Here is a 23,617-nt window from a genome sequence, read left to right as displayed (position 1 = left end):
CCATATTGCACCAGTTTCTTACCAACTAAGCTAATTTAGCTCGGTCTCCTACACAAAAACAAAAAAAGCTGACAAAATATTTGTGACAATAGTAATGGCCAAGGCTTTGAGCTGTCAAGGAGATTTATAAGTATGACTAACTGAGCAGGAGTCCATCTCCAAGTTGTGCTGTTCAGTCCTGACCTTCAGTCTTGTCCTTTTGCTCTCTATGGAACTCCTTTTCTTACTTCGAATTTGTTTCACCGTTCAACTCTCTCACATGATTTCCTTTCTCCCCCTCCCCGCCCTTTACATCTTGAAGCTTTAGGCGAACTCTTCACCATTTGTTTATGAAACACATATGTGAGTCTTACTATATACCGTGTGCTCTTCTAAGCACTTTATACATATTAACTCCGTGTAACAATCCTACAAATTGGGTACTGTTGTTCCCCTTGTACAGATGAGGGAACTCTCACAGGACTTTCTAGGGGCTCATTATCCATTTCCCATACACAATAGAAATCTGAGCGGTAGGCTGGAGGTGGATATAAGGTGAAAACAAAAGCCTTTGGCTTTCATATGGCCAGTCACTTACCTGTTGGGCTGTGCTCAGGGTCTATAGAGGGCAGTGCAGGTACATAATTGGGGGACAGCTTTGCCACAAAACACCCAGGGGGTTCTGTTGCCCTTAGGCGTGGCCCTCTCTCCCAATGGGCAGCCCAGAATCTTTTCCTACCTGGCCTACACTCTAACTGACTCTCTCTCTCTCTCTCTCTCTCTCATACACACACACTCACAGAACATGTATAATGTTCGTGGTTCATGTTTTGGATTTAAAGCAGGGTACAGTGGCAAAAGCACGGTCTCAAAACTTGGCGAGACCTGAGTGTGACTTCTCCCTCCGACTCTTGCTAGCTCTGTGATTTGTGGCAAGTCATGTAGTCACTCAGTGTTTTGATGTTCTCAACTGTGAAATTAAAGAAGATGATAAAGATTATAATAAAAACTGAGGGATAAATCAGATGAGGCATTTGACTACTTAACCCAGTGATTGGCATGTAGAAATGCTCTATACATGTTTAAATGCTTTTGTAATTATTGATGTGTAAGACCTTTTTATATATTAGGGATAATCCACGCTTTGGCATATATGTAGCTTGTAGAACTGAATTTTGAGGACCCAGAACAGGCTTGTCTTTATGTGGGAATTTCTTCGTTGTTTTGAATCTTGACATTGGTTTTATCTTCTCTATTTCTGACCTTTCATGGGCCCTTGGGATCAATTCCATCATCCTCACGATTTAACTTTTGGCGCCCAGAGAGCTAATTGGCTTTGTATAAATGCCAGCATTCTTTTAGGGCCAGTGGCAAAGCCTGGCACTGGAGTCCAGCTTTACCTGGACTATTAATGTGATGTTTCCCTCTCCCAGGGTGAATGTTTAGGCTGTGGCTAAACAAGACTGTGTATGCCCAGGGCCTCCCTTAGGCAGGCCCAGGGATAGAGTTAGGCCGGGCCTGGAATGGCCACTAATGACCCCTGCTCTAGGCACTTGAGGCTTGAGTGAGAGTCTTCAGCAATCAGTTCTCAGAGCACGGAGTGCCCCCTGGAATGACCCTGTTGTAAAAGCATGGTAACCTGGCCAGCCCTGGGAGGCCGGAGTGACATCACATTGGTGCTGGAGGACCGTGATTGCTTGACGTGGCCTCAGAGCATTCTCCCCTTGGTCACCCCCCTGAAAGCGTATTACGCCTAGGCCAGGGGATGGATAAGATGGTAGAAAGACCTCTGAAACCCAAAGGGAGGAAACAGGAGCCTCTCTGACTCTCCACCTGAGGTCACATTTGTGAGGGAGGGTGGCGGGGTGGGGGGGGGGGCTCTGGTATCAGGCAGCGAGAGGGATATAAGAGTTTGGGGTCTCAAGTTAGATAAACCTGGGCTTGAATCTTGGCTCTTCTATCTTATGTGTGACATGAACCAGGCCACTTTGCTTCTCTGGACTTGGTTTCCTCGTCAACAAATGGGAAAAGTAATTGTACCTGTCTCAGAAGATGGCTGTAAAAATTAAGCGAGAGAATTTATGTAAAGCAGTTAATTAGATAACTTGCCCAGATTATGTTAAGTGCACGTTATCATCATCCTTGTGGCATTGGTAGAAACGAGCAACAGTAATAAACAGACTGCGGGAAATGAAAACCATCCTTGGGGCTTCTGTGCTGTTCTCGTGGGTCTCCTTGTAATGTCTCTCTGTCTTAGGCACGCATCTGTGAGCTTTGAGAGAATACCTAGAGTTCTTGAGGGCCTTCAAAGGGCGCCTGGGTAGCTCGGTCGGTTAAGTGTCTGCCTTGGCTTCAGGTCATGATCCCAGGGTCCTGGGATCGAGTTCCACATTGGGCTTCCAGTGGCGAGTCTGCTTCTCCCTCTCCCTCTGCCCCTCCCCCCTGCTTGTGCGTGCACACTCTCTCTCCCTCTCTCTTTCTCTCAAATAAGTAAATAAAATCTTAAAAAAAAACAAAAACAAAAACAAAAAGTATGGGCTGCTTTCCCCTTCCGAGCATGGGAAAAATCCTGGTATCTCAGGGGTGCTGTGTGAGTGTGTGTGAGTGTGTGCATGAGAGAGAGAGAGAGAGAGAGGGGGAGACAGAGTCGACTCAGCACTGGTTGTACCTGACCCATCAAATCCGCTTTTCTTCACGAGGAAGTCCGTGTGTCATTCTTTTCTTCTCCCTCAGTTGTAAAGGACCATTTGCCTCGAATGATGAAAGAAGCTGCTGAAGTCCACCCTCAGCGCTCTCTCAGGCAGAGTTGGTTCCTGACCTGGTTGTTCTTGACTGACAAAGGGTTTCTAGCATATGCTTCAACAAGTCTGGTGTTAGGAAATGATTATTACCCGATGCTGGAGACCAGTGGTTTTCTTCTTCTCCTTCCTCCCCCCGCCCTTTTCCTTTTTTGTTTTGCCTTTAAGTCACAAAACCCAATCTGGAAAATCGATCAAAGCAAGCCTGGAAGGCTGCCACCTCTGCCATCCGCACCTCCTACAGCAGCCCTGAAGACTTTTCTAAGAAAGTCGGGGAACGCAGTTGACAAAACACTGCAGTCGGCTGGCTGGTTTGACTCGCCTTTTCACGCCTAGGCCGCTCTTTGGGCAAAAGGATCAGACATGGGTGTGTAAATAAACAGCCATGTCACACGAAACAGGTACCCCAGTGCTCTCATCACAGGGCACTCGCTTGGCGGAGCCCCTCTTTTCAACTGTCGCCTGAGCTGTGGCGGCCGACGCTGCTGATGGGGACCGACTGGACGTTTAGGGAGCACGGAGCTCATTATGTAATCAAGTGGCATAGCCAAAGTGTGTTCAGGGAGCATCTGGGGGATTTTTGAGGCAGCGGTCAGAACATTTCATTAGTGCGGAATATGCCGCTTTAAATGGACTCTGCGTGCGCGCCAACTCCAGTGCCATTTTACACAGAGAGCCACTTGTTTACGTGGCCTCCCGTAGGGCAGGGCATGACTTGACACATTTTTGCCTGCCCGTGCAACAGAGTCTGAGTGTGACCTGGACTTTATCTTTTTTTTTTTTTTTTTCTTTTTCCTTTTCTCCCCCTCCAGGCTCCAGATGCACATGCTGAATGGAGCGCTTCTAGCTCTGCTGTTTCCTGTGGTAAATACCCGGCTGGTAAGTTGCCTCTTGTAAGAACGTGTTGCCAACGTACAAACCAGTTATTTGCTCACTCCTTCAGTATCCAGCGCTTGCCCTCATCCTGCGCTCACGTAGCCATGTGAGCTTTAAAATATGTACATATTTCATATTGCGGTTTGACATCGCCCTTCTTGGATGCAGGGGAGCTTGATGGGTAAGGGTGGGAGTATCTGATGGAACTCTGGGGCTGCATTAAGAGTTCAGGCCAGAACCAGGAGAGACCAAAAACGCCTAAAGGAGCTCTTGAGAGGTTTGGTGGAGAGAAGGGGGGGCAGGGAGCCCCATTTATTAGAGGTTTCCAGGTGTTCTGAGGGGCTCTCGTTTGGATTCAGCCTCATTGGCCCAGAATAATCTGATGGGGAGCCTCAAAGCCTGTCTGCTGTGCCAAGGGTCCCATTGAGCAAGAATTAGTTTCTTTCCCCCATTTACCCAAACCCATAGGGCGGTCTGAGCCACCCCATACCCAGTGGCTAGCCAGTAGAATCCCACTGTAGCAGGGGGCTGGGTGTTAAACGAGCATAGACAGAAGAAGGAGCTATAGGGCTGAGGTGGCAGGGCCCTGTCCTCAGACTCCCTCATGTGGCACTGTGGAGGGATTAGCCGGCCATGTTAGAAAGCACAGGAAAAGAAATCACCTGTAAAATCCTTCCTACTGCTTTCTATTTTCATGACTTAAATTTGCCTCATGCATTCAAGATCATAGTTTAAATCTCAAAATGATAATCCTTCCTCTTTGGATAGCATTTTATAGTTTACAAGGTCTTTTCACATGACAGCTGTGTGACGTAGATAAGGGCAAGCATTATGGCCTCTCGTGACAGAGGAAGACACTGACGTTCAGGGAGTCACACGAGGTCCAAGTGGCAGAGTTAGGAATGGAGAAGCCTCTAGATCCTATACGTGCAGCAATACTTCACTCTCTCCAAGGATTTAGTCACACCCTCCCCACAAGTACTCATGTATACCCCTATGATCATTATATGTTTCTCGGTGCCTATTGTACATCAATAGAAATTAAAAGAAAATGCATTCATCTAAAGCAGTGATTTTGAACCCAGGCTTAAAATTTTGCTCCAGCCTCACCTAGAGGTACTTAAAAAAACAAAACAAAACAAAACAAAAAACGATGAACAACAACAATGGAAAACCAACCAACCAAAATGACTGACGCCCCGGCCCCTCCCTTGGAGTGTCTGAACTCTTGATCTGTGACACAGCCCAGGTGGGCATAGTGTTTTTAAAAAGTGTTTCTAATGTGGAGCTGCAGTTGAGGACCACCGATTTTGTGCAGTGGCTCTGACTTAATGTCTGTCCATAGCAGTTCACCCGAGGAAATGGCTAAGAAATGAGGCTTGCTGGACCTCATCCCCAGAAGGTCAGATTAAGAGGATCTGGGATGATACCAGGAAATGAGCATTGGTAATAAGTCCCCAAGTAATGTTGACTGCTGGGGTCCTCGGACCCCTCTTGGAGAATCAGCATCCTGGGTGATCGTAATTCCAAGTTACTCCAAGTGTGGGACTCCAGGTGAGGTCTGAGGACCAGCATCACGCGGGTGCTGCCTGTTAGAAAGGCAGAATTTGAGGCCCCGGCAGAACCCCTGAACCAAGTGTGCCCGGCCTCTCGTGACCGGGACAATACTGCCTGCCCTCTCCCACCCTGGCATTCCCCCCACCTCCCAGGAGGTCCGACGGTCTATCTACAAGCGTATGAATAAGCGTATGAATAAATACACCACAGCAGCATTTCTGCACTAGGCCTGCTGACACTTCCGGAGTATTTACTGTGCGCCCGGTACCGTTCTAAGTGCTCTATGTGGGCTCATGTATTTGATCCTCACAATAAACTTCTGAGGCAAGGCACTGATAATTATCCCCAAGATCAAAGTGCCGGCAGGGTTGGTTTTCTCTGAAGCCTCTCTCCTTGGCTTGCGGATGGCCGCCATCTTGATGTCTTTTCACATGGTCTTTTCTCTCTGCATGCACATCCCTAGTGCCTCTCTGTGTGTCCACATTTCCTCTTGTAAGGACACTGGTCAGATTGGATTAGGGCCCACCTAATGGCCTCCTTTTAACTTAGTTCTTTAAAGGAGGTATTTCCAAATATAGTCACATTCTGAGATCAGGCCTTCAACATATGAATTTTGGTGGGGACATAATTCAGCCCCTAACAGCTTTCTACTCTGTACAAAAAACAATGTTTCTCTCTCCTTCCCTCTCTCTCTCCCTCCCTCCCTCCCTCCCTCCCTCCCTCCCTCCCTTCTTTCCTTCTCTTTCTTCCTCTCCCCTTCTTCCCCTTTCTCACGGCAGATTTGCTATTATAGTTGCTATAACACCTAATACTTTCTGAATACATATCAAGTTGTAGCCAGCCAGCTCATCAGGAATGTTCAAGAAACTTTCCTTAACACTGAAACTTCCTTGATGAGCTTAATGAGTGATTCCAATCAGTCTGGTAAATAATCTTGGTGCCCTTTTTTCTAAAATGAAGCTGAGACAAGCTCAGGGTGATGGCTCCATTTGCATGTGTCTTGTCAACTGGGTTTGGCTTGGTTATTTTAAATGGTTGGGACCCCTCCTGGGCTACCTCTGGCATTAGGACTTTTTGCTTTGCAACCCCTTAGTTGAGCTCAGACTGACTTAAAACAAGACACAGGAAGGGGTGCCTGGGTGGCTCAGTCGTTGGGCAGCTGCCTTTGGCTTGGGTCATGATCCCAGGGTCGTGGGATTGAGCCCCGCATCGGGTTCCCTGCTCGGCGGGAAGCCTGCTTCTCCCTCTCCCACTCCCCCTGCTTGTGTTCCCTGTCTCGCTGTGTCTCTCTCTGTCAAATAAATAAATAAAATCTTTTTATATAAAAAAAAACAAGACACAGGAAGACAGGCAACTGTATCTTAAGCCTGATGATCCAATTAGGTTGGAACTTAGCTTTTGACTTCTCTGTGCTCTTTCTTCTCGACCCTTTATATTTTTAATCTTCTTTTGTTGTTTTTCTGAGTAGTAATATGGAAGCAAGGAAAAGAAAATGAGCTGGTGTGTATGTCAGTAACACAGTCACACGTACACTCACATGTACAAGGACAGAGAAGGAGGGAGTTTCAGGAAATTGCCACTGTCAGCTAAAGGATTTGGGGTCATCAGTGCATTTCCATTTGCTGTGCTCTGTCCTGTGACTTACTGGCCCTGGGATTTGCAGACCAGCTAGGGAATGCCCGGGTCCCAGTTTCTCCTGGCTCTCCATCCTAGCAGCTGATACCTTGGAGGAAGGAACATGTATTCCAATGGCTCATATTACAAGGAAATGGTCTTTGCTGCCAGGATTATGGAGAAGGTCTGTTTCTGGCTTCAGATGAAGTGTCTTAAGGGCGATTTTTCTTTTGCTCCTTGGAGGGAAGGAGAGAAAATGCATCATGGAACTATTGATTATTAGATTAGCAGGGAGCTAAAAGCTTGTCTGATCTCATCTCATCTTCTAGATGGGGTCCTTAGAAGCCAAGGTGGGTGCCCCTAAAATCCAGCTCTCCTGACTCAGACTTCAGAGCTCTTTTCCTATTCTATGACTGGCGTTCAGGGCGAGTTTGAAAGCTGGTGAATCCAGATGCTGGAGATGCTTCTTAGCTTCTGTCCATCTAAAAGAGTTGGGTCATAGGTTTCTTTGAGAAGCTGAAGAAGACTGTAGAGCCTCTTCCCAGATAAATGCACAAACACAGTTTTGCAGATAATTCCAGGAGACTGTCACCTGCTGTCTCCCCCCCCCCCCTGCCGCCACTGACCCCTAGCCCATCCATGGAGCCCATGTTAAGATCCCTCACCCAAGCTGACAGTAGCCCATGGCTTGACGAATCAATATGCTGCCTAGTTTATGAGCTCCTTGTTATAGCCATTGGCTTTGGGGCTGGTGGTGAGGCTGGGTTCCTTATCCATTGCCTGTGACTTAGCAAAATATATCTCTTCCAGGCCAAAACACCTTCTGGAAAGTAAAAGCCAAGATGTGGGAGCTAAGTAGGTTGCCCATGGAACCTGGGTTACATATTAGATTTTCAGTTCCATCTCTTACCTTGCCAGGTTGATCTGGTCCTCAAGACTGAGGCCCTGGGCATAAGCTGCATCCCCAGCCCTGTACCTTTTCTCCTCAAATGCCAATGAGAGTTCCTTCTGAATGCAGAGTGTTCTGAGCAAGGGAGAGTGGAGACAGAAAACAAACTTAAAACACCATATCAGCCCCCTTCCCAGACTGAAGACTCTAGCCCGGCCTATATTTGCGGTTGCAGCCATCTGTCTTCTATGAGAATAACAAGAAGAAGAATGGTAATGATTCTTTTCATCAAGCTCCTTTCTTCTTCAAGGCCCAAAGCCTCGTGTTTATTATTATCTCATTATCAAAATTGCCCATTATTGTGCAACCCTGTTGATCTCTCATGTTAGTTCTTTCCCCCCTCCTTTCCCATTCTTGCCCGTTTGCTCGGCTCCTGTACTGTTAGATGGTTCTCTTGGATGTCCCTAACCCTGAGACCGAGCGGAAGGGGTTAGTAATGATATTTTCATTACTGGGGCGGCTCCCCAGCTTTCACAGTCGTTATCTTAATGTTCTCGAGGTGCACCTCGTCCCCATGTGTGCCTCTTGGAAAACTTTGCTTTCACCAAGGCAAATAGGCTTGAGAAACTTACTCTTTGCTAACTGGCACATTGAAATGTGCTAATTGACCTAGAAAAGTTATTTCTGTGACTGGCAAATTGAGCTATTTAAAAAACTTATAGTTTGGATTTTGGACCTCAGCTAGGGACAGAATATCCCTTTGCTTTCCTGAGAGTACTTAAATTATGAAAAGCTTGGTTTCAGAAGAGGCCTTTGCTTTCTGGAGAATCGATGTGGGCAAAATTGTGCCTCGGATGTGGAGAAGAGTCTGGTGTTCCTGGACCAAACTAAACCAAATGCTAGGGACTATTCTAGAATATGTCTAATCACCACCTTTATTTTAAGGTTAATCTTGGAGAATCTTCCATCCTCCATGAATCTATCCCAATCAAACAGTCCACCCAGACTTTTATTGAGCATGCTTTGGTATGACATATTGTGCTGTGTGCTGCAGAAACAGCCAGGGTGTATTCCTGGCTCTCTAGGAACTTGCAGTTTAGTTAGAAAGATAAGGCATAAATTATGGCAGCATTAGAATTGAATCATGAAAAATGTATATCGCAAGGCAATTCAGGCTTAATTGCTAAATTGCAGTCGTTCCAAGTACTGAGATGGGAAGAGGATTAATGTTAGCATTTATCAGGAGCCTACTGTGTATCAGGTAATTTACATATGTTATCATTTAACTTGCACAAGAACCCCATTTTACCTATGATGAAATTGGGGTTTAGAGAGGTTGAATGATTTGCTCAGCGTCACATGGTTTCTTTTTCTTTTTTTTTTTAAGATTTTATTTATTTATTTGAGAGAGAGAGAATGAGAGAGAGAGAGAGAGCATGAGAGGGGGGAGGGTCAGAGGGAGAAACAGACCCCAGGATCATGACCTGAGCCGAAGGCAGTCGCTTAACCAACTGAGCCACCCAGGCGCCCGAGTTACATGGTTTCTAAAATGCTACAGCTAAACTCATGCACCCTGCACTCTAATACACTGTCTCCTGGAGAGACCAGTAGATTAAGTGGTCCAAAAAGTCTTCAGAGAGAAATAAAGCTCCAGCTGAGCCTCGAAGGGTGATTAGACTATGCCTGCAGTCATAGTGTTTTTCAATAGTCCCTTTGAAGCAAAGCTGTTCAACTAAGGGAGTGCCATGGCCGGGGCACGGGGGTAGGATCCCGCACATTCATCACCGCACACTCATCACTGAGATTCTGAGGAGCAGGATGGAGAATCATAATTCTGGTGGTATGTGTAGACATTGTCACTTATTTGAAGGCCATCAGAAGATATCCACAACCCTGCTTCTGTTACATCTTTTCACCCTTTATCATCGTGTTTAGATTCCTGTGCATTTCTTATCCTTCCCACCTCTACTGATAAGAATTCGTTACAGGTGGGGACGCCTGGGTGGCTCAGTTAAGCGTCTGCCTTTGGCTCAGGTCATGATCCCAGGACGAGTCCCGCATTGGGCTCCTTGCTCAGCAGGGAGCCTGCATCTCCCTCTGCCTGCCTCTCTCTCTCACTCTCTCTCTCTGACAAATAAATAAAATCTTAAAAAAAAAAAAAGAATTCGTTACAGGTGGATGTGACTTCACGACCAGAAAAGCTCTTGCACAAATATCTCACCGTACTGTATTAAGAATATGGCTGTCTGGGGGCGGGGCGCCTGGGTGGCTCAGTCAGTTAGGCATCTGCCTCCGGCTCAGGCCATGATCCCAGGGTCCTGGGATCGAGTCCTACATCGGGCTCCTTGCTCAGTGGGGAGCCTGCTTTTCCCCCCTCTTTCTGCCACTCCACCTGCTTGTGTGCTCTCTCTGAAAAATAAGTAAATTTTAAAATCTTAAAAAAAAAAAAAGAATATGGATGTCAGGAGCAAGGGTATGGATGCAGGTTCATATCCTGGCTGTGCTACTCCTGTGTGTGTGTGCACGCACATGTGAAAAAGAGAGAGGGAACGAGAGAGGGAGAGGGAGGGAACTTGGCCAAGTTACTTAACTTCCGTGGACCACAGTTCTCCCATCTATAAAATGAAGGTGATAGTAGTGCTTACCTCTTAAAGCTATCCTGAGGATTAAGTCATTAATATGGGTAAAGCATGCAGCCCAGCACCTGGCAAACAGGAAGCGCTCAATCAGTGTTAGCTGTTAGTTATTAGTCTGGGATCCTCACAAAAATCCTGTGAGGTGGAATTGGCATAACCGTTTTATAGATTGAGCCCTCCGAAGTTTTTTTTTCTTTTAAAGATTTTATTCATTCCCTTGAGAGAGAGAGACAGAGAGCACACAAGCAGGGGGAGAGGCAGAGGGAGAGGGAGAAGCAGTCTCCCCGCTGAGCCAGCCTGGAGCCCAATGTGGGGCTCGATCCCAGGACCCGGAGATCACGACCCAAGCCGAAGGCAGACGCCCAACCATCCGAGCCACCCAGGTGCCCGGAGCCCTCCCAAGTTTTAAGTAGCTTGTATAGGGACACAGAGACAGACCTGGCCTGAGAGCTTTGGTCCTTCTGATACAAAGCTCATGGACTTCCTCCTCTCTCCTAATTACTTAAATTGATTTTCAAGTATTGAGCCAAATCAACTCTTTGTGGTAAATTTTATACAATACCCATTAGAGATTTGGGGGATTGATTATACTTTTAGGATTTTTTTAAAATAAAAATAGGATATGCTCATTGAAAAACCAGTAGGAATATAAAGAGAAAGCTAATTATTTTACCCACCAATGTTCAGTCCTGCCCCCCCCCAGGGGTAAGTTGTGATAAAGGCTTGTGTATATCTCTACATTTTTCCTTTGCTCATAATAGGCATTACACTGTAAACATTGCTCCAGTATATTTTCCTTTAACCTAACAGTAGGTAATCAGTAATCTTTGCAGATAATGGACGTAACCCATTCTTTTTTTTTTTTTAAGATTTTATTTATTTATTCATGAGAGACAGAGAGAGAGACAGAGGCAGAGGGAGAAGCAGGCTCCCCGCGGAGCAGGGAGCCCGATGCGGGACTCGATCCCAGGACCCTGGGATCATGACCTGAGCCGAAGGCAGACGCCCAACCGACTGAGCCACCCAGGCGTCCCCCCATTCTTTTTTAATGGCTGCTTAGCACTGCGTAGTTCAGTGGGACTGTATATTCAGCCAGTCCTCTGGGTTCCCAGCACTACATCATAACTAGTCTTTGTGGGCAAGGATCGAGTCTTTTGTGGTGTCTATCCCCTGTAAGACCTTGTACCTAGTATATGGTAAGTATCCACAGATAGAATAAATGAATTAGTCAGCAATCTAAACCTGTCTTGCTCAGGGAAATCCCAGGGATCCCTCTCACACATGTCCTGAGATCTTGAGAGTGAAGACAGAGGGATGATAGATGACATTTTTCCCAGGTGAATTATTTTTTAAACCACGTAAAATAATGATGTTTTCCTGATTACAACAAAAGACATGTTTATGGGTGAAAATTTGTGAAATACAGAAAAGTATAAGTGAAAAATAAAAATCACCACCAATGCAAAGGTGGTTATATTTCAATACATTTTATTTTAAGATTTTATTTACTTATTTGAGAGAAAGAGTGAGAGAATGAGCAGGGGGAGGAGCAGAGAGAGAGAGAGAAGCAGACTCTCCGCTGAGCAGGGAGCCAGACACGGGGTTCAATCCCAGGACCTTGAGATCATGACCTGAGCCAAAGACAGACGCCTAACCGACTGAGCCACCCAGGCGCCCCTTTTCAATACATTTAAAAAACAACAACAACAAAAAGCATGAGATTTTTGTGCCTTTGTCTTTACAAATGTATAAATGTTTTATTTACAAAAGTAATACCCGTTCATAATGAAAAAAATAGAGAATACAGAGAAACACCAGAATAAAGCACATCATTGAGCAGTAACAACTGTTAAACATCGTTTGCTGCGTATTTTCAAAGTCTTCTGTCTCTGCGTGGATGTTAAGAGTTAGGCGCCCCTAGTCTGGTGTAGGGGTTACAAGTGCCGACCCTGGAGCCACCCCGTCTGGGGTTTTGTGGCAGGCTCCTCTGCCTTTAGCCGTGTGGCTTTGCAAGAGTTCACTCACTTCTGTGAACTCATTTTCTTATCTATAAAATGGTGCCCAGGTGAATGGAGATAATGTGTGGTAAGCACTTCGAGGAGTGCCTGGCACATAGCGTCAAATGCTGTTGCTGTTACTGCTGTTTCCAGTATTATCTTAGAAATCGAGGGGCGTTCCTATGGGCATGTGCTTTTTGTGATGTTCCTCCATAGTACTTTGCCCCCCGCCCCTTAAGCTGTTGGGTGATGGTGAAGTAAAGGGGGCTTTGTTTCTGAATTAGCCATGCTGAGCAAGATTAAAATTCCCTGGCAGGCTTCCTTTTCCACACTAACAGCACCTTTGTTTGTTGCATTTGTTTCAAAGACAGCCTGTTTGCTTTGAGAACTGGCCAGCTCGCTCTCCTCCATTCTGACAGGTGAATTAGGCCCCCTCCTGGTTTTTCTTCTCATTTGAAGAAAATGTCCGGACCTTTGGGTTTGCGGGTGAGGCCCAAGCCCTTCAGCCCATGGAGGGAGGGGCAGCAGTGAGCGAGAATACCAGGCAGTAGCCTTTTTGCCTCCAGAGCTTGTTGGTTCTCTGCCTTTGTTTCATTTTCTTAAAATGAGATTAGAAGGGCCAGCCTCCAGCAGTTGTAACCGATGCTTTTCATCCAACCTTGAGCCATTAACCCCAAGCAGTATATCTTTATGCAATAAAAGCCTTATCTGGTGGGTGATATCACTCTCTCCAGTCTGTGGACCAGTTGTTCTTATGTTTTTAAATTTTATTTATTTGAGAGGGAGAGTGAGCGAGGCCACAAGTTGGGGGGAGGGGTAGAGGAAGAGGGAGAAGCAGACCCCCTGCTGAGCAGGGAGCCTGATGCGGGGCTCAATCCCAGGACCCCGGGATCATGACCTGAGTCGAAGGCAGACACTTAAGCGACTGAGCCACCCAGGTGCTCCTGTGGACCAGTTGTTCTTAACCCCGGCTGCATAGTTAGAAACACCAGAGCCAATTTAAAAACACACCCATTTTCAAAAAGCACCCCAGGTAATTCCGATGTGCAGCTCTGCTGTGCATCCTGTTCCAGTCCCAACCTGCTGCTGAGTGGCACTTGGCGCTTTGAACGAGGTAATGTCACTTCATCGAGCTTCCCATTTCCTCATTTGTCAAATGGGATTAGTAATATCTGCTCTCTCTACCTCACAGATAAGTTATAAAGAAGAGATAACCGATAACAAAAGATAACAAAGAGATAGCAAAGAGCTTTGGAAAGTTAAAAGCACTACACAAATGAGTACTTGCCTTGTTAGCTCTCCCTTCAGTCACTTTTTTTAGGGGGGTTTACTGAGGATGTAATTCACATACCATAAATCTATCCTTTTAAAATGTACAATTCAATGTTTTTAGTGTATCCTCAGAGTTGTGCAATCATCACCACTATATTTAATTTTAGAACATTGTCATCATCCCCAAAAGCAGCATTGTATACCTGTTAATAAGGAAACATTTTCCTCTACCCTTCAATATTCTTCTGGCTGGTCTAAGAATTAAATTGACACAGGACGATTAACGGGAGAAAAAAATTCCTTTGTACATAGAGAGGTCCCATAAATATGGGACCTAAGAAGTGACCAAGAGGCAGCTTTTATACTTTTTAGACAAAGAAACAATAAATTTAAGAGGAACTGACAAGACAAAGAAAACTTAAGTTTGAGAGCTTTAATTTGTAAGGAATTCTAAACAGAATTTGGGCTGGGGTAGTAAATTACTAAAAGTAATAAGATGTGTTTATATAGGCTTCTTTGGCCCTGGATTCATTGCCTTTGCTGATAAGGAAGTCTCTCTACTTTCTGGTGCCGGGAAGGTAGCTTTCACATGGAAACTGTATTTTCTGCTTTCTGGAGACAAAAGGCGGAACATCAGTGTTTTCTTGCACTGGCTGTTTCTTAAGTAACTTTAACTTAAAATAATCATGCCACCGTGGCATATCTTGGGGCAGCTGCCCTGGGCCCCCAGTACCCATTCGTGGTGTCTCTCTATTCTCCCCTCTCCAGGATCTTGCCACTGTTAATCAACTTTCTGTCTGTGGATTTGCCTATTCTGGACATTTCATTTAATTGAAATCATATAATATGTGGCCTTTTCTGAATGACTTCTTTCGTTCAACATAAAGTTTCAAGTTCATCCATTGTTGTTGTTGCATGTATCAGTACTTTATTCTTTTTTTATGGGTGAATAATATTCCTTTGTATGATATACCACATTTTGTTTATTCATTTATCCACTGATGGCCATTTAGGTTGTTTCCATCTTTTGGCCATTGTGAATAATGCCACAGTGAACATTCTTGTAAAAGTATCTGTTTGAATGTTAACTTTTGGGTAGATATCTAGAAGTGGAATTGCTGGATTATATGGTAACTCTGTTTTTTAACCTTTTGAGGAGCTGCCAGATTGTTCTCCAAAGTGGCTATACAGTTTTAAATTCCTACCAGCAGTGTACGAGGGTTCCAGTTTCTCTGCATTCTCACCAACACTTTGTATTGTTGGACCTTTTTTATTATAACCATCCTAGTGGGTGTGAAGTGATGTGTCACTGTAGATTTGATTTGCATTTCCCTGATGATGAATGATGTTGAACACCTTATCATGTACTTATTGGCCACTTGTATGTCTTCTCTCAGGAAATGTCTCTTCAAATTCTTTCCCTTTTTTTGTTGGGTTATTTGTTTTTTATTGTTTTGACAGTTTTTATATATTTTGGATACTAGACTCTTATCAGATATGCGATTTGAAATATATTCTTCCATTCTGTGGGTTGTCTTTGCATTTTATTTATGGTAATCCTTCGAAGCACAGAATCTTTAAACTCTGATGAAGTCAAATCTCTAATTTTTCCTTGGCTGCTTGCGATTTTGGTATCCTAAGAAACTATTGCCTAGTCCACAGCCATGAAGTTTTATGACTGTTTTCTCATCAGAGTTTCATGGCATTAGCTCTTACATTTAGGTCTATGATCCATTTCAAGTTAATTTTTATATGTAGTGTGAGGAAGGGGTCCAAATTCATTCTTTCACATATGGATATCTAGTTGTCCTGGCACCATTTGTTGAAATGTCTTGGAACCCTTGTCAAAACTCATTCAAAAATAAAAGTAAGGGTTTATTTCTGGGCCATCAATTCTATCCCATTGATGTTATGTCTCTCCTTATGCCAGCACCACACTGTCTTGATTATTGTAGCTTTGTAGAAAGCTTTGAAACTGGAAAGTGTGAGTCCTCCAGATTTGTTCGTCTTTTTCAAGATTATTTTGGCCATTCTGGTGCCCTGCATTTCCATATGAATTTCAGGATCATTTTGTCAATTTCTGCAAAGCAGTCAGAGGGGTAGCATTGAATGTAGATCAGTTTGAAGAATATTGCTCTCTTAACAATATTAAGCCCTCCAGTCTGTGAACACAGAATGTGTTCTATCTATGTATTTCGGTCTTCGATGATGTTTTGTAGTTTCTAGAGTATAGGTTTTACCCTTCTTTTGTTATGTCTATTCTTATGTATTTTCTTCCTCTTTTTTAAAAAAAGATTTTATTTATTTGGGAGAGAGAGAACAAGAGAGAGCATGAGCAGGGCAGAGGGAGAGGGAGAAGTAGGTTCCCTGCTGAGTAGGGAGCCTGACACGGGGCTCCATCCCAGGGCCCTAAGATCATGACCTGAGCCCAAGGCAGATGCTGAATCGCGTGAGCCACCCAGGCGCCCCTGTGTTTTATTCTTTTTAATGGTATTGCAAATGAAATTGTTAATTTCATTTTCAGATTGCTCTTTGCTACTCTAGAAATACAGTTCATCTTTTCTGAATTGATCTTGTATCCTGCAACCTTTTGGAACTCATTTATTACTGCTAATATTTTTGTCTGTGTGTGGATTTTTCAAGTTTTGGTTTTTTTTTTAATAGATAAGATCATGTCATCTGCAAATAGAGATAGTTTTACTACTCCTTTCCCATCTGGATGCCTTGTATTTGTTCTTCTTGCCCAGTTGCCCTGGCTGGAACCTTTAGTACAGTGTTTGTTTTTTGTTTTGTTTTTGTTTTCAAAAGATTTTATGTATTTCTTTGACAGAGAGAGGCACAATGAGAGAGGGAACACAAGCAGGGGGAGTGGGAGAGGGAGAAGCCAGCTTCCCGTGGAGCAGGGAGCCCGATGCGGGGCTCGATGCGGGGCTCAATCCCAGGACCCTGGGATCATGACCTGAGCCAAAGGCAGACACTTAACGACTGAGCCACACAGGCGCCCCTAGTACAGTGTTGAATAGAAGTGGCAAGAGTGGACATCCTTGTCTTTTCTCATCTTAGGGGGAAAGCATCAGTCTTTCATCATCGAGTATGATTTTAGCTGTGGGTTTTTCACAGATGCCCTTATCAGGTTGATGAGGTTTCCTCAGTGACCTTTAATAAATGTTTACTATTGGAGAACTGTGGGTGGTAGGATATTGCTTATTGTGGAGTTACTTAGTCATTCAAAGTTTGGAATTGCTTTGGGTGAGAAAATGTCACTTAGTCCCAGGGGAGGCATTGCAGTACTTCAGGGGCTCAGAGTCATCTACATTCAAATTAAAATATGGAAGCTTAAGCATATTTGAAAGAACAGATAAAGCTAATAGAGTTTCTCTTAAATTACAGTGATACTGCATTGCCCTGAGAGAATTAAAGGCAAATAAAAGGATACTTCAGTGCTGGCATATAGTAGCTTATGGAATAGTAGCTGGTTATGGAATAGCTCATATGCTTAGGGTAGATATATTAGTCAGTTCAGACCGCCATAACAAATGTAAATGTCTCTTACAAAGTGTAACTTACTCCATTTTCAGAGTTGCTTTTGTGTCTGCAGGTTTCTTCAAAATAACCGGCTTAGAATAACCAGTTTGCCAAAGAGGCATATCTTGGGGTGGCAAAATTTGTTCCCCTAACAGAAACAAAGAGATTAAGCAATGCACCTAAAGGCACTGAGCTAGTGAGTGGCCAGCTTGCAAGTTAGAACCCATGTTTCTGTTTCCAAAGCCCATTCTCTTTCCACTACACCACCCCACCTTCCATATGGTATCCCAAGTCCTTGACACTCAAAGTGTGGTCCACCGGCGGCAGAATTGGCCTCCCCTGGGAACTTACTAGAAATTCAGTCTTGGGACCCATCCTAGACCTATAGTCTATGTTTTAGCAAGATCTCCTGGGGATTGGTGTACACGGGAAATTTTCAGAAGGCCTGGGAAGCAAGATTGAGAGGAAGCAAGTGATCGATATAGTGTACAAAGGGGCAAAGGCAGCTCAGTCCTACTCGGCTCTCGTTCTGCTACTGTTCTGTCCTTTAAGGAGACCTATCTTCCAGCAGGGGTGGGTGGGGCATATATGGTAAAAATGATCAGGGACCCAGCTGTTACAACTGAGGCCTGAACTATAGGGCTTGGCAAAAATTGAGGTATTTTGCACTTTACAGTATGGAAGTTATACCTCAACAAAAAAGAAAGTAGAAAATTAGGACCTGAAATCCTAAAATCCACTGCAGGTGAATTTTATAATTCATAGAGCATAAATAGGTGAGGAAAGTAAAGTCGAAATCGCCATTTTGATTTTTGAAAGGAGCAAAGGTTAAATACTGGGAGTTCTAGATCTAAGAGATACCCGTTTGGAAGAGCCTCCAGCCAAATTGAGGAACATTGTATGAGGCAGTTGGTCTCTGACCACATGGAACAGGACCAGGAGCCAGCGCAGGCTCCCCAAAATACATTATTGTGAAACTTACTGCGTTTTGTTTTGATAGGATTATTCCAATGTTAATTAGGGGAAGCCAGAGTATAATCTGGATGTTGGTAAGTCATTTTCCCAAGAACTAAGCTAGACAAGCTAGGGAGAACGAAGGTCTCGGTAATGGCCAGTGTGTAGTTAGCTGGCTTCATGGTTTGTTGAACTAATTTAAGGGGTTGATGGCAACTCAGATCAAGGCACAGATGTCTCCCCAAAGGGTCAGATTTGCTTGTGTCCCAAAGCTGGGAAGGATGGCTATGTTGGGCAACAGTTTCAATATTCCAAAACATCCTGAGGAACAGAGAGGAAATTTTTTAGGAGTCAAGGTACAACTCAAATATTTGCTTCAAAAAATCAACTGGATCCTAGCACTTTCAAGCTTGGGAGGCCCTGAGAAACTCAAGTAATCTAACTACGTCATATTGCAGATGATAGAGCCCAGAAATCGTATGGCCAGTGAGCGACAGCTTTATGACCGGAACTCAGGTCTCCTGACTCCCGGACCAGTGCTCTTTCTGCCTCCCCTGTTGCAGAAGTACTGAATGGGATGCTCAGTGTGTGTGTGGGGGGAGGGGGGACAGCTGGGTGGACAGCTGTGGGCACCAGCTGGGTATCCTACCATTTAACTCATTCTGACACTGCCTGGAGGTAGTATCAGATCGCACAGGTTAAGGGCTCAGTCCTGTGAGACTGCTCCCCATTTCTGATGCCAATCACAAGTCCAGCTTGTCACCTGTGCTTCCAACTGACTGGCTGTAAATTGGAGGTTCCCATGACCCCCCCCCCCCCAGGTTCGATGAACTTGATAGAGCGGCTCACGGAAGTCAGAAACATTGACTGATGTTTATCAGTTTATTAGAAAGGATCTTTGAAGGGCAGCCAGATGAAGAGGTATATAGGGTAGAGTTCAGAAGGGTCCGAAGCAGGTGTGCCATTCACCTGGCATGTGAACGTATTCACCAGCTGGGAAGCTCATCAACTCTTGTTGTTCAAGAGTTTTTATTACAGAGCCCGATGCGTAGCCACCCTTTCCCAGAGGTCAGTGGGCATGGCTGAACATCCCCCCCCCCCCCATCGCTTTCTGGTGACTGGCCCCATCCTGAGGCCCTGGTTCCTTTGGCGGTCATAGGCTTAAAGCTCCACCTTGTGGGGACTGGCCAGCCACCCTGCAGCTGGGCATGAGGTCTGGGGCACAAGGCAGGTGTGTCCTGTGGTGGTGTTGTCCTTTGAATTATCACCCACCCCACCCCCGTCTTCTGAGGCGGCATTGCTCTGTGGGGCCTGTTCCAGGCATCAGCTGAAAGCGTTTTAATAAAAATGGAACCCAAAGGAGGAGTGATAAGGTATCTGATTTTAACCCGAAGTGAGAGAACACCAGATGTTTCATTCTGTCTGAAGGTTCGAGGGAGGAAAAGCAATTAGCAGCTGCTACTGATTTAGCAACAGACACCTGCTAAATGAAAATCTGTAAAACCGGCCAGGCTTTGGCACCAGAAGTGCGTACGCCGCTTCTCAGACATTTCTGGGAATTGTAAATTATGTTGGCCTAAAATAGGTTGTGGGTGGCAGGGGGGCGAGTGGGCTCTAGAGAAGCGAAACATGTCTGTATAGACCAGGATCGTGTTATTCTGAGATGACAGCAACTTAAAATGGCTCCTTGGTGGGCAAATGGAAAGGAAGGGAAGAGAAGGAATCTTTCAGAAGCTGCCTGGTTACTCCCTGCTTCTCACCTGACTCATAGGCTGTCCCCTGGGGTCCGTTCCGTAGGGGCAGAGTGCGGGCTGACAGAAGGGTCGGGGGAGTCCTGCTTCGCTTCTTCTTGCTGATCCGGAGCACACCTCTCCCCTCTACCAAGGACAGTGAGTTTCCAAACACAAGGAACTTTCAACTGTGGGCTCCCAGCAGCTCCTGCCCTGTGACGGTGACAGACTGTTGGCTCGGGGAGCCATCTGGACATCTTCTGCTGAGCTTGGGCTTTGCTTTGGCTTGGAAAGAGGCCTATCTATGGCTTTCTGCTTTCCAGAATTCTCTTCCCAGTAGACATTAACTACCGTTCTCCCCCATCATGTTCCCGAGGCCCACACTGAGACACAAACAGTGGGAACAGGAATTCATGGAGGGGGCTTTGGGGAATCTGTGTATGTGTTGGAGGGCTGGGAGGACACGAGGTTCTATATGGGGGGTCGGTGTTCAAGATGTGACTGATTATGAAGAGGCCGGTTTGTCATTGGTCTAGATGGTTTCGAAAGAATCGGGCCACTTCCATTTGGGCCTCATGCTACATTCACTGCATGCAACTGTTATTTCTCAGTTTCCAAACTAGGCCAGAGGTCAGTTGCAACTTGGGCCAGAGGGAATGGGCCCTGTCTGGGGAGGAGTGATGGCCGCTTTCCCGTGGAACAAGGGCCAGGGGGTGCTGATGGCACATGCGTGGCCAGAGCTGTCCTGAGAAAATATCACCTCGAACTTGATCCTGGAAGGGTGTTTAAGTGTCCCTCAAGGCCCAACTCCTAGTGCCAAAGGTGGGAACCAAGAGAAGATTCTTTTTTTTCTTGAACCGAGTAGGCCGTTAGGCAAGAATTGTCATTCCAGATACGTTTGAATTTGGAAAGGAACTGTGAGAGAAGGGTGGTGGGAGATCTGAGATCCCTACTCTCCAGCCAGGATTGGGGGAGCTCCACCTTTTCTGGTCTGTTCCCCTGATAGACCTCATTCGCATCAATCAGTGTCAGTAAGTAGAATTAACCACAGCACAACGCTGTATCCTGTGACATATCCTGTGACAACAGGCTCCCCTAGAGAGAGATCTCCAGGGACCCTGTCTATGACCCGAGTGCCCAAGGGGCGCTTATGGCTATATTCTATCTTCCATTGAGTATTGCCAGGAATAGAAGTCTGGGTCTTGTTTTCCAGCCTTCCGCGGTAGTGTCCTTATTGTTGGGAGCAGTCAGGAGGACGTTCTAATTCTCTTCATGGGTTTGGCCATCTGTCTGTTCTCGGTGTTCTCCTGCCATATCTCTGAATAAGTTGATAAATACCTACTAATCTGTCTGTTTGGTATTGTGCCAAGTTCTGTGAGGTATCAGGAAGCCCATTTAACCCTTCATGTGGCCAACATAAGCCCTTGGAATACAGATTTCAACCATCTTTGGATTCATGAGTACTTCAGAATACTAGAAATCAGCATTTAGAGTGTGAATTGGGTGTAAGACCATAAAATTCATATCTTGTTCGTAATAGTTGATACATAGCAGGTGCTCAATAAATATTTGTTGATTGAATGAATGAATGAATGGGTCGGTGTCTGGGGGATCATGAAGGTAGATTCCAGTGTTGATTAGTCCCCATGGCAGTATAATTAGAATCTTCCAGGTCTGGGCTCACATGGTGGGGGTGGAAGACAGGACATTTCAATAGCAGGGGATCAAACCATCATGGACGTGAGTCATTTGTAAGTCAAGTTTCAAAGTCAAGGGCTGCCTCTATACTATAAGGGGCCTCAGCACACATCAAGGTAAGGTAGGTCAGAGGTTAAGAACGTGAACTCTGGAGTTAAGACTGCCTGCCTTATATCCCGGCTCTGTAACTAACCTTGGGGCAGTCGCTTCATCTCTATGCTTCAGTGACCTCTTCTGAAAAGGGGGGATTATAACAATGATCTGATATAGTTGTTATAAGTATTTGTTAATACATATCAAGTACTTAGGACAATGCCTGGCAGAGAAGTACTACGTACCATTAATTATTAATTACGATTATTGTTCTCGTTATCTTTATTGTTGTTTTGAACATTAGTCATATCTCTATCCCTATCAGTATGTTATCCAGGGAATTACCAGTCATTTCTATGAGAAACTATTCTGAGTTTCCCACCTACCACTTAGACTTTTGGAGCCTGGCCTACTAGTATTTCTCCAAGGATAGGTTAAACGCTCTGGATAGGTAATCCAGATTACCTTAGGGAGCTTTATTAAAGTATAGAATGCTGGGCCTCATCCAGGTCCAACGAAGATTCTTCGTCTACAAATCTGATGAAAATAAAGAATCTGCGTGTTCTCTGTGTGTTGGATTAGCCAGGAGCTGCTGCGAGTCAAAGTTTATTATCCTTCAGTGCTAGTAGAAAACCTAGCAGGCGTGGAGCCTGGAAAGAGCTAGAGAAACAGAAGAGAAGACCAGAAGTAGGGAGAGAAGTGAGCAGAGTCTACTCATGTCAGGAGGTGGTCAAGTACCATCTCTGGTGGCCTCCAGGGGACCTGTGACATTCACCTTTCTTTGATTTAGAGATTCATGAACCTGGCTCATGCTTGTAGCAGAGGTGACAAGCCTGGTCAGGGGGAGATGTGAGAGACAGCAGGGCAGAGAGGCCTGTCTTCCAAATGGCTGTCTGGCCCACTGGCTACCTTCAAGCAAGGGCCCCCAAAGAGTAGAATACTAAGCACACTCCCTGCTCAGTTGGCGGGGGGTGGTGGGCTGGGTGCTGAGTGCCCTTGAGCAGTTTTGACTGGGCTGAGAACCAAGTCTCAGATGCCTTTGTCCTCTTCTCTGCTCTCGTGCTAATGTGGGGTTGGTCTTATTTCAAGCCGTCTTATGCTCAAGTCCTTTGAAGGCACTAAAATATAGACAGATGGAACCACAGGCTACCTGGGCCGATGAGGGACCGGAAGTTAGCGCCTGTCCTCACGTACCTCCCGCTCTACGTGGCTTACATATTCTGGGTGGAATCTGTAACCCAAGTCAGGGGAGATGATGCCTTGGTCCTGTCAGGGGTACAGAAGGCCCTCGTGGAGCCCCTTGTCACACCACCGAAGCCAAGAAGGCCCAGCCCTGGGTAAGGCATTCTGCAGGCACAGTTTGGCCTCCACACACAGCTGGTTGTCTTTTGACTTGCGGCCACCCTGGCTCCTCTGCAGGCCTTTTGAACAATCTCTCTCCTTAGCCTTTCCTTGGAGTTCTCTGGAGAGAGCTGCACAAATATTTACTTTACCTCCTTGAGTAAAAAGTCAAGTAATGTGTTCAGGGCTGGACTTGCAGGTCCCAAAGTACCTTCTTGTGTACTGAAAGCTTCTCTCCTTTTTCCACATGAAATTCCGGCTTTGGCTCAGTCTGAAGAAGGAGTTAAGTGTGGATTTAGTGACTTCAGGGCCCCCTGGGTCCTCTTTAATGCCTAGTGCCTGTTTCACGGTAACTCAGTAGGGTAAGGCCTTCAGGCTGCGTAGTAGACCCCATTTCTTTTCTGTCAGGGGAACCTCCTGGAGTATAGAAAGACAACCGTGGTCAAGATCATGCATTCGGGAGCAAGGTGTCCTGGATTCCCATCCTGGCTTGGCCATTTAATGAGCCTTGAGACCTGGGGCAAGTTATTTGATTTAACCCCCACCCCCTTTTCTTTCTAAACCCACCTGGGGTGCCCACAATTGCGGTAATCATATTTATAATCCTTAACTCCTAGCAGACTCCGCCATTGGTCCATGCATGGCCTGCTTTAATTTT

The 23,617-nt window shown here is 45.5% G+C and overlaps 1 protein-coding gene across 11 annotated transcripts in view; it reads left to right on the top strand.

Annotated features, from left to right (window-relative positions):
• Nucleotides 1-23,617, top strand: part of TMEM164 (transmembrane protein 164) — a 169,603-nt gene that overhangs the window by 89,279 nt on the left and 56,707 nt on the right. For 10 of the 11 annotated variants that reach the window (XM_032392712.1, XM_032392711.1, XM_032392709.1 and 7 more), the window contains one exon: nucleotides 3,590-3,656. The exons of the other annotated variant lie outside the window; for it this stretch is intronic. In XM_032392712.1, the coding sequence (XP_032248603.1) occupies nucleotides 3,590-3,656 (67 nt within the window). The remainder of the gene's footprint in view (nucleotides 1-3,589; nucleotides 3,657-23,617) is intronic. 11 annotated transcript variants of the gene reach the window in all.

The sequence above is a fragment of the Phoca vitulina genome, unplaced genomic scaffold (genome assembly GCF_004348235.1).
Source record: "Phoca vitulina isolate PV1807 unplaced genomic scaffold, GSC_HSeal_1.0 scaffold69, whole genome shotgun sequence".
In the NCBI taxonomy this organism is placed as follows: domain Eukaryota; kingdom Metazoa; phylum Chordata; class Mammalia; order Carnivora; family Phocidae; genus Phoca; species Phoca vitulina.
Note: the sequence above shows the minus strand (reverse complement) of the source record. Positions and strands in the feature narration are given on the sequence as shown.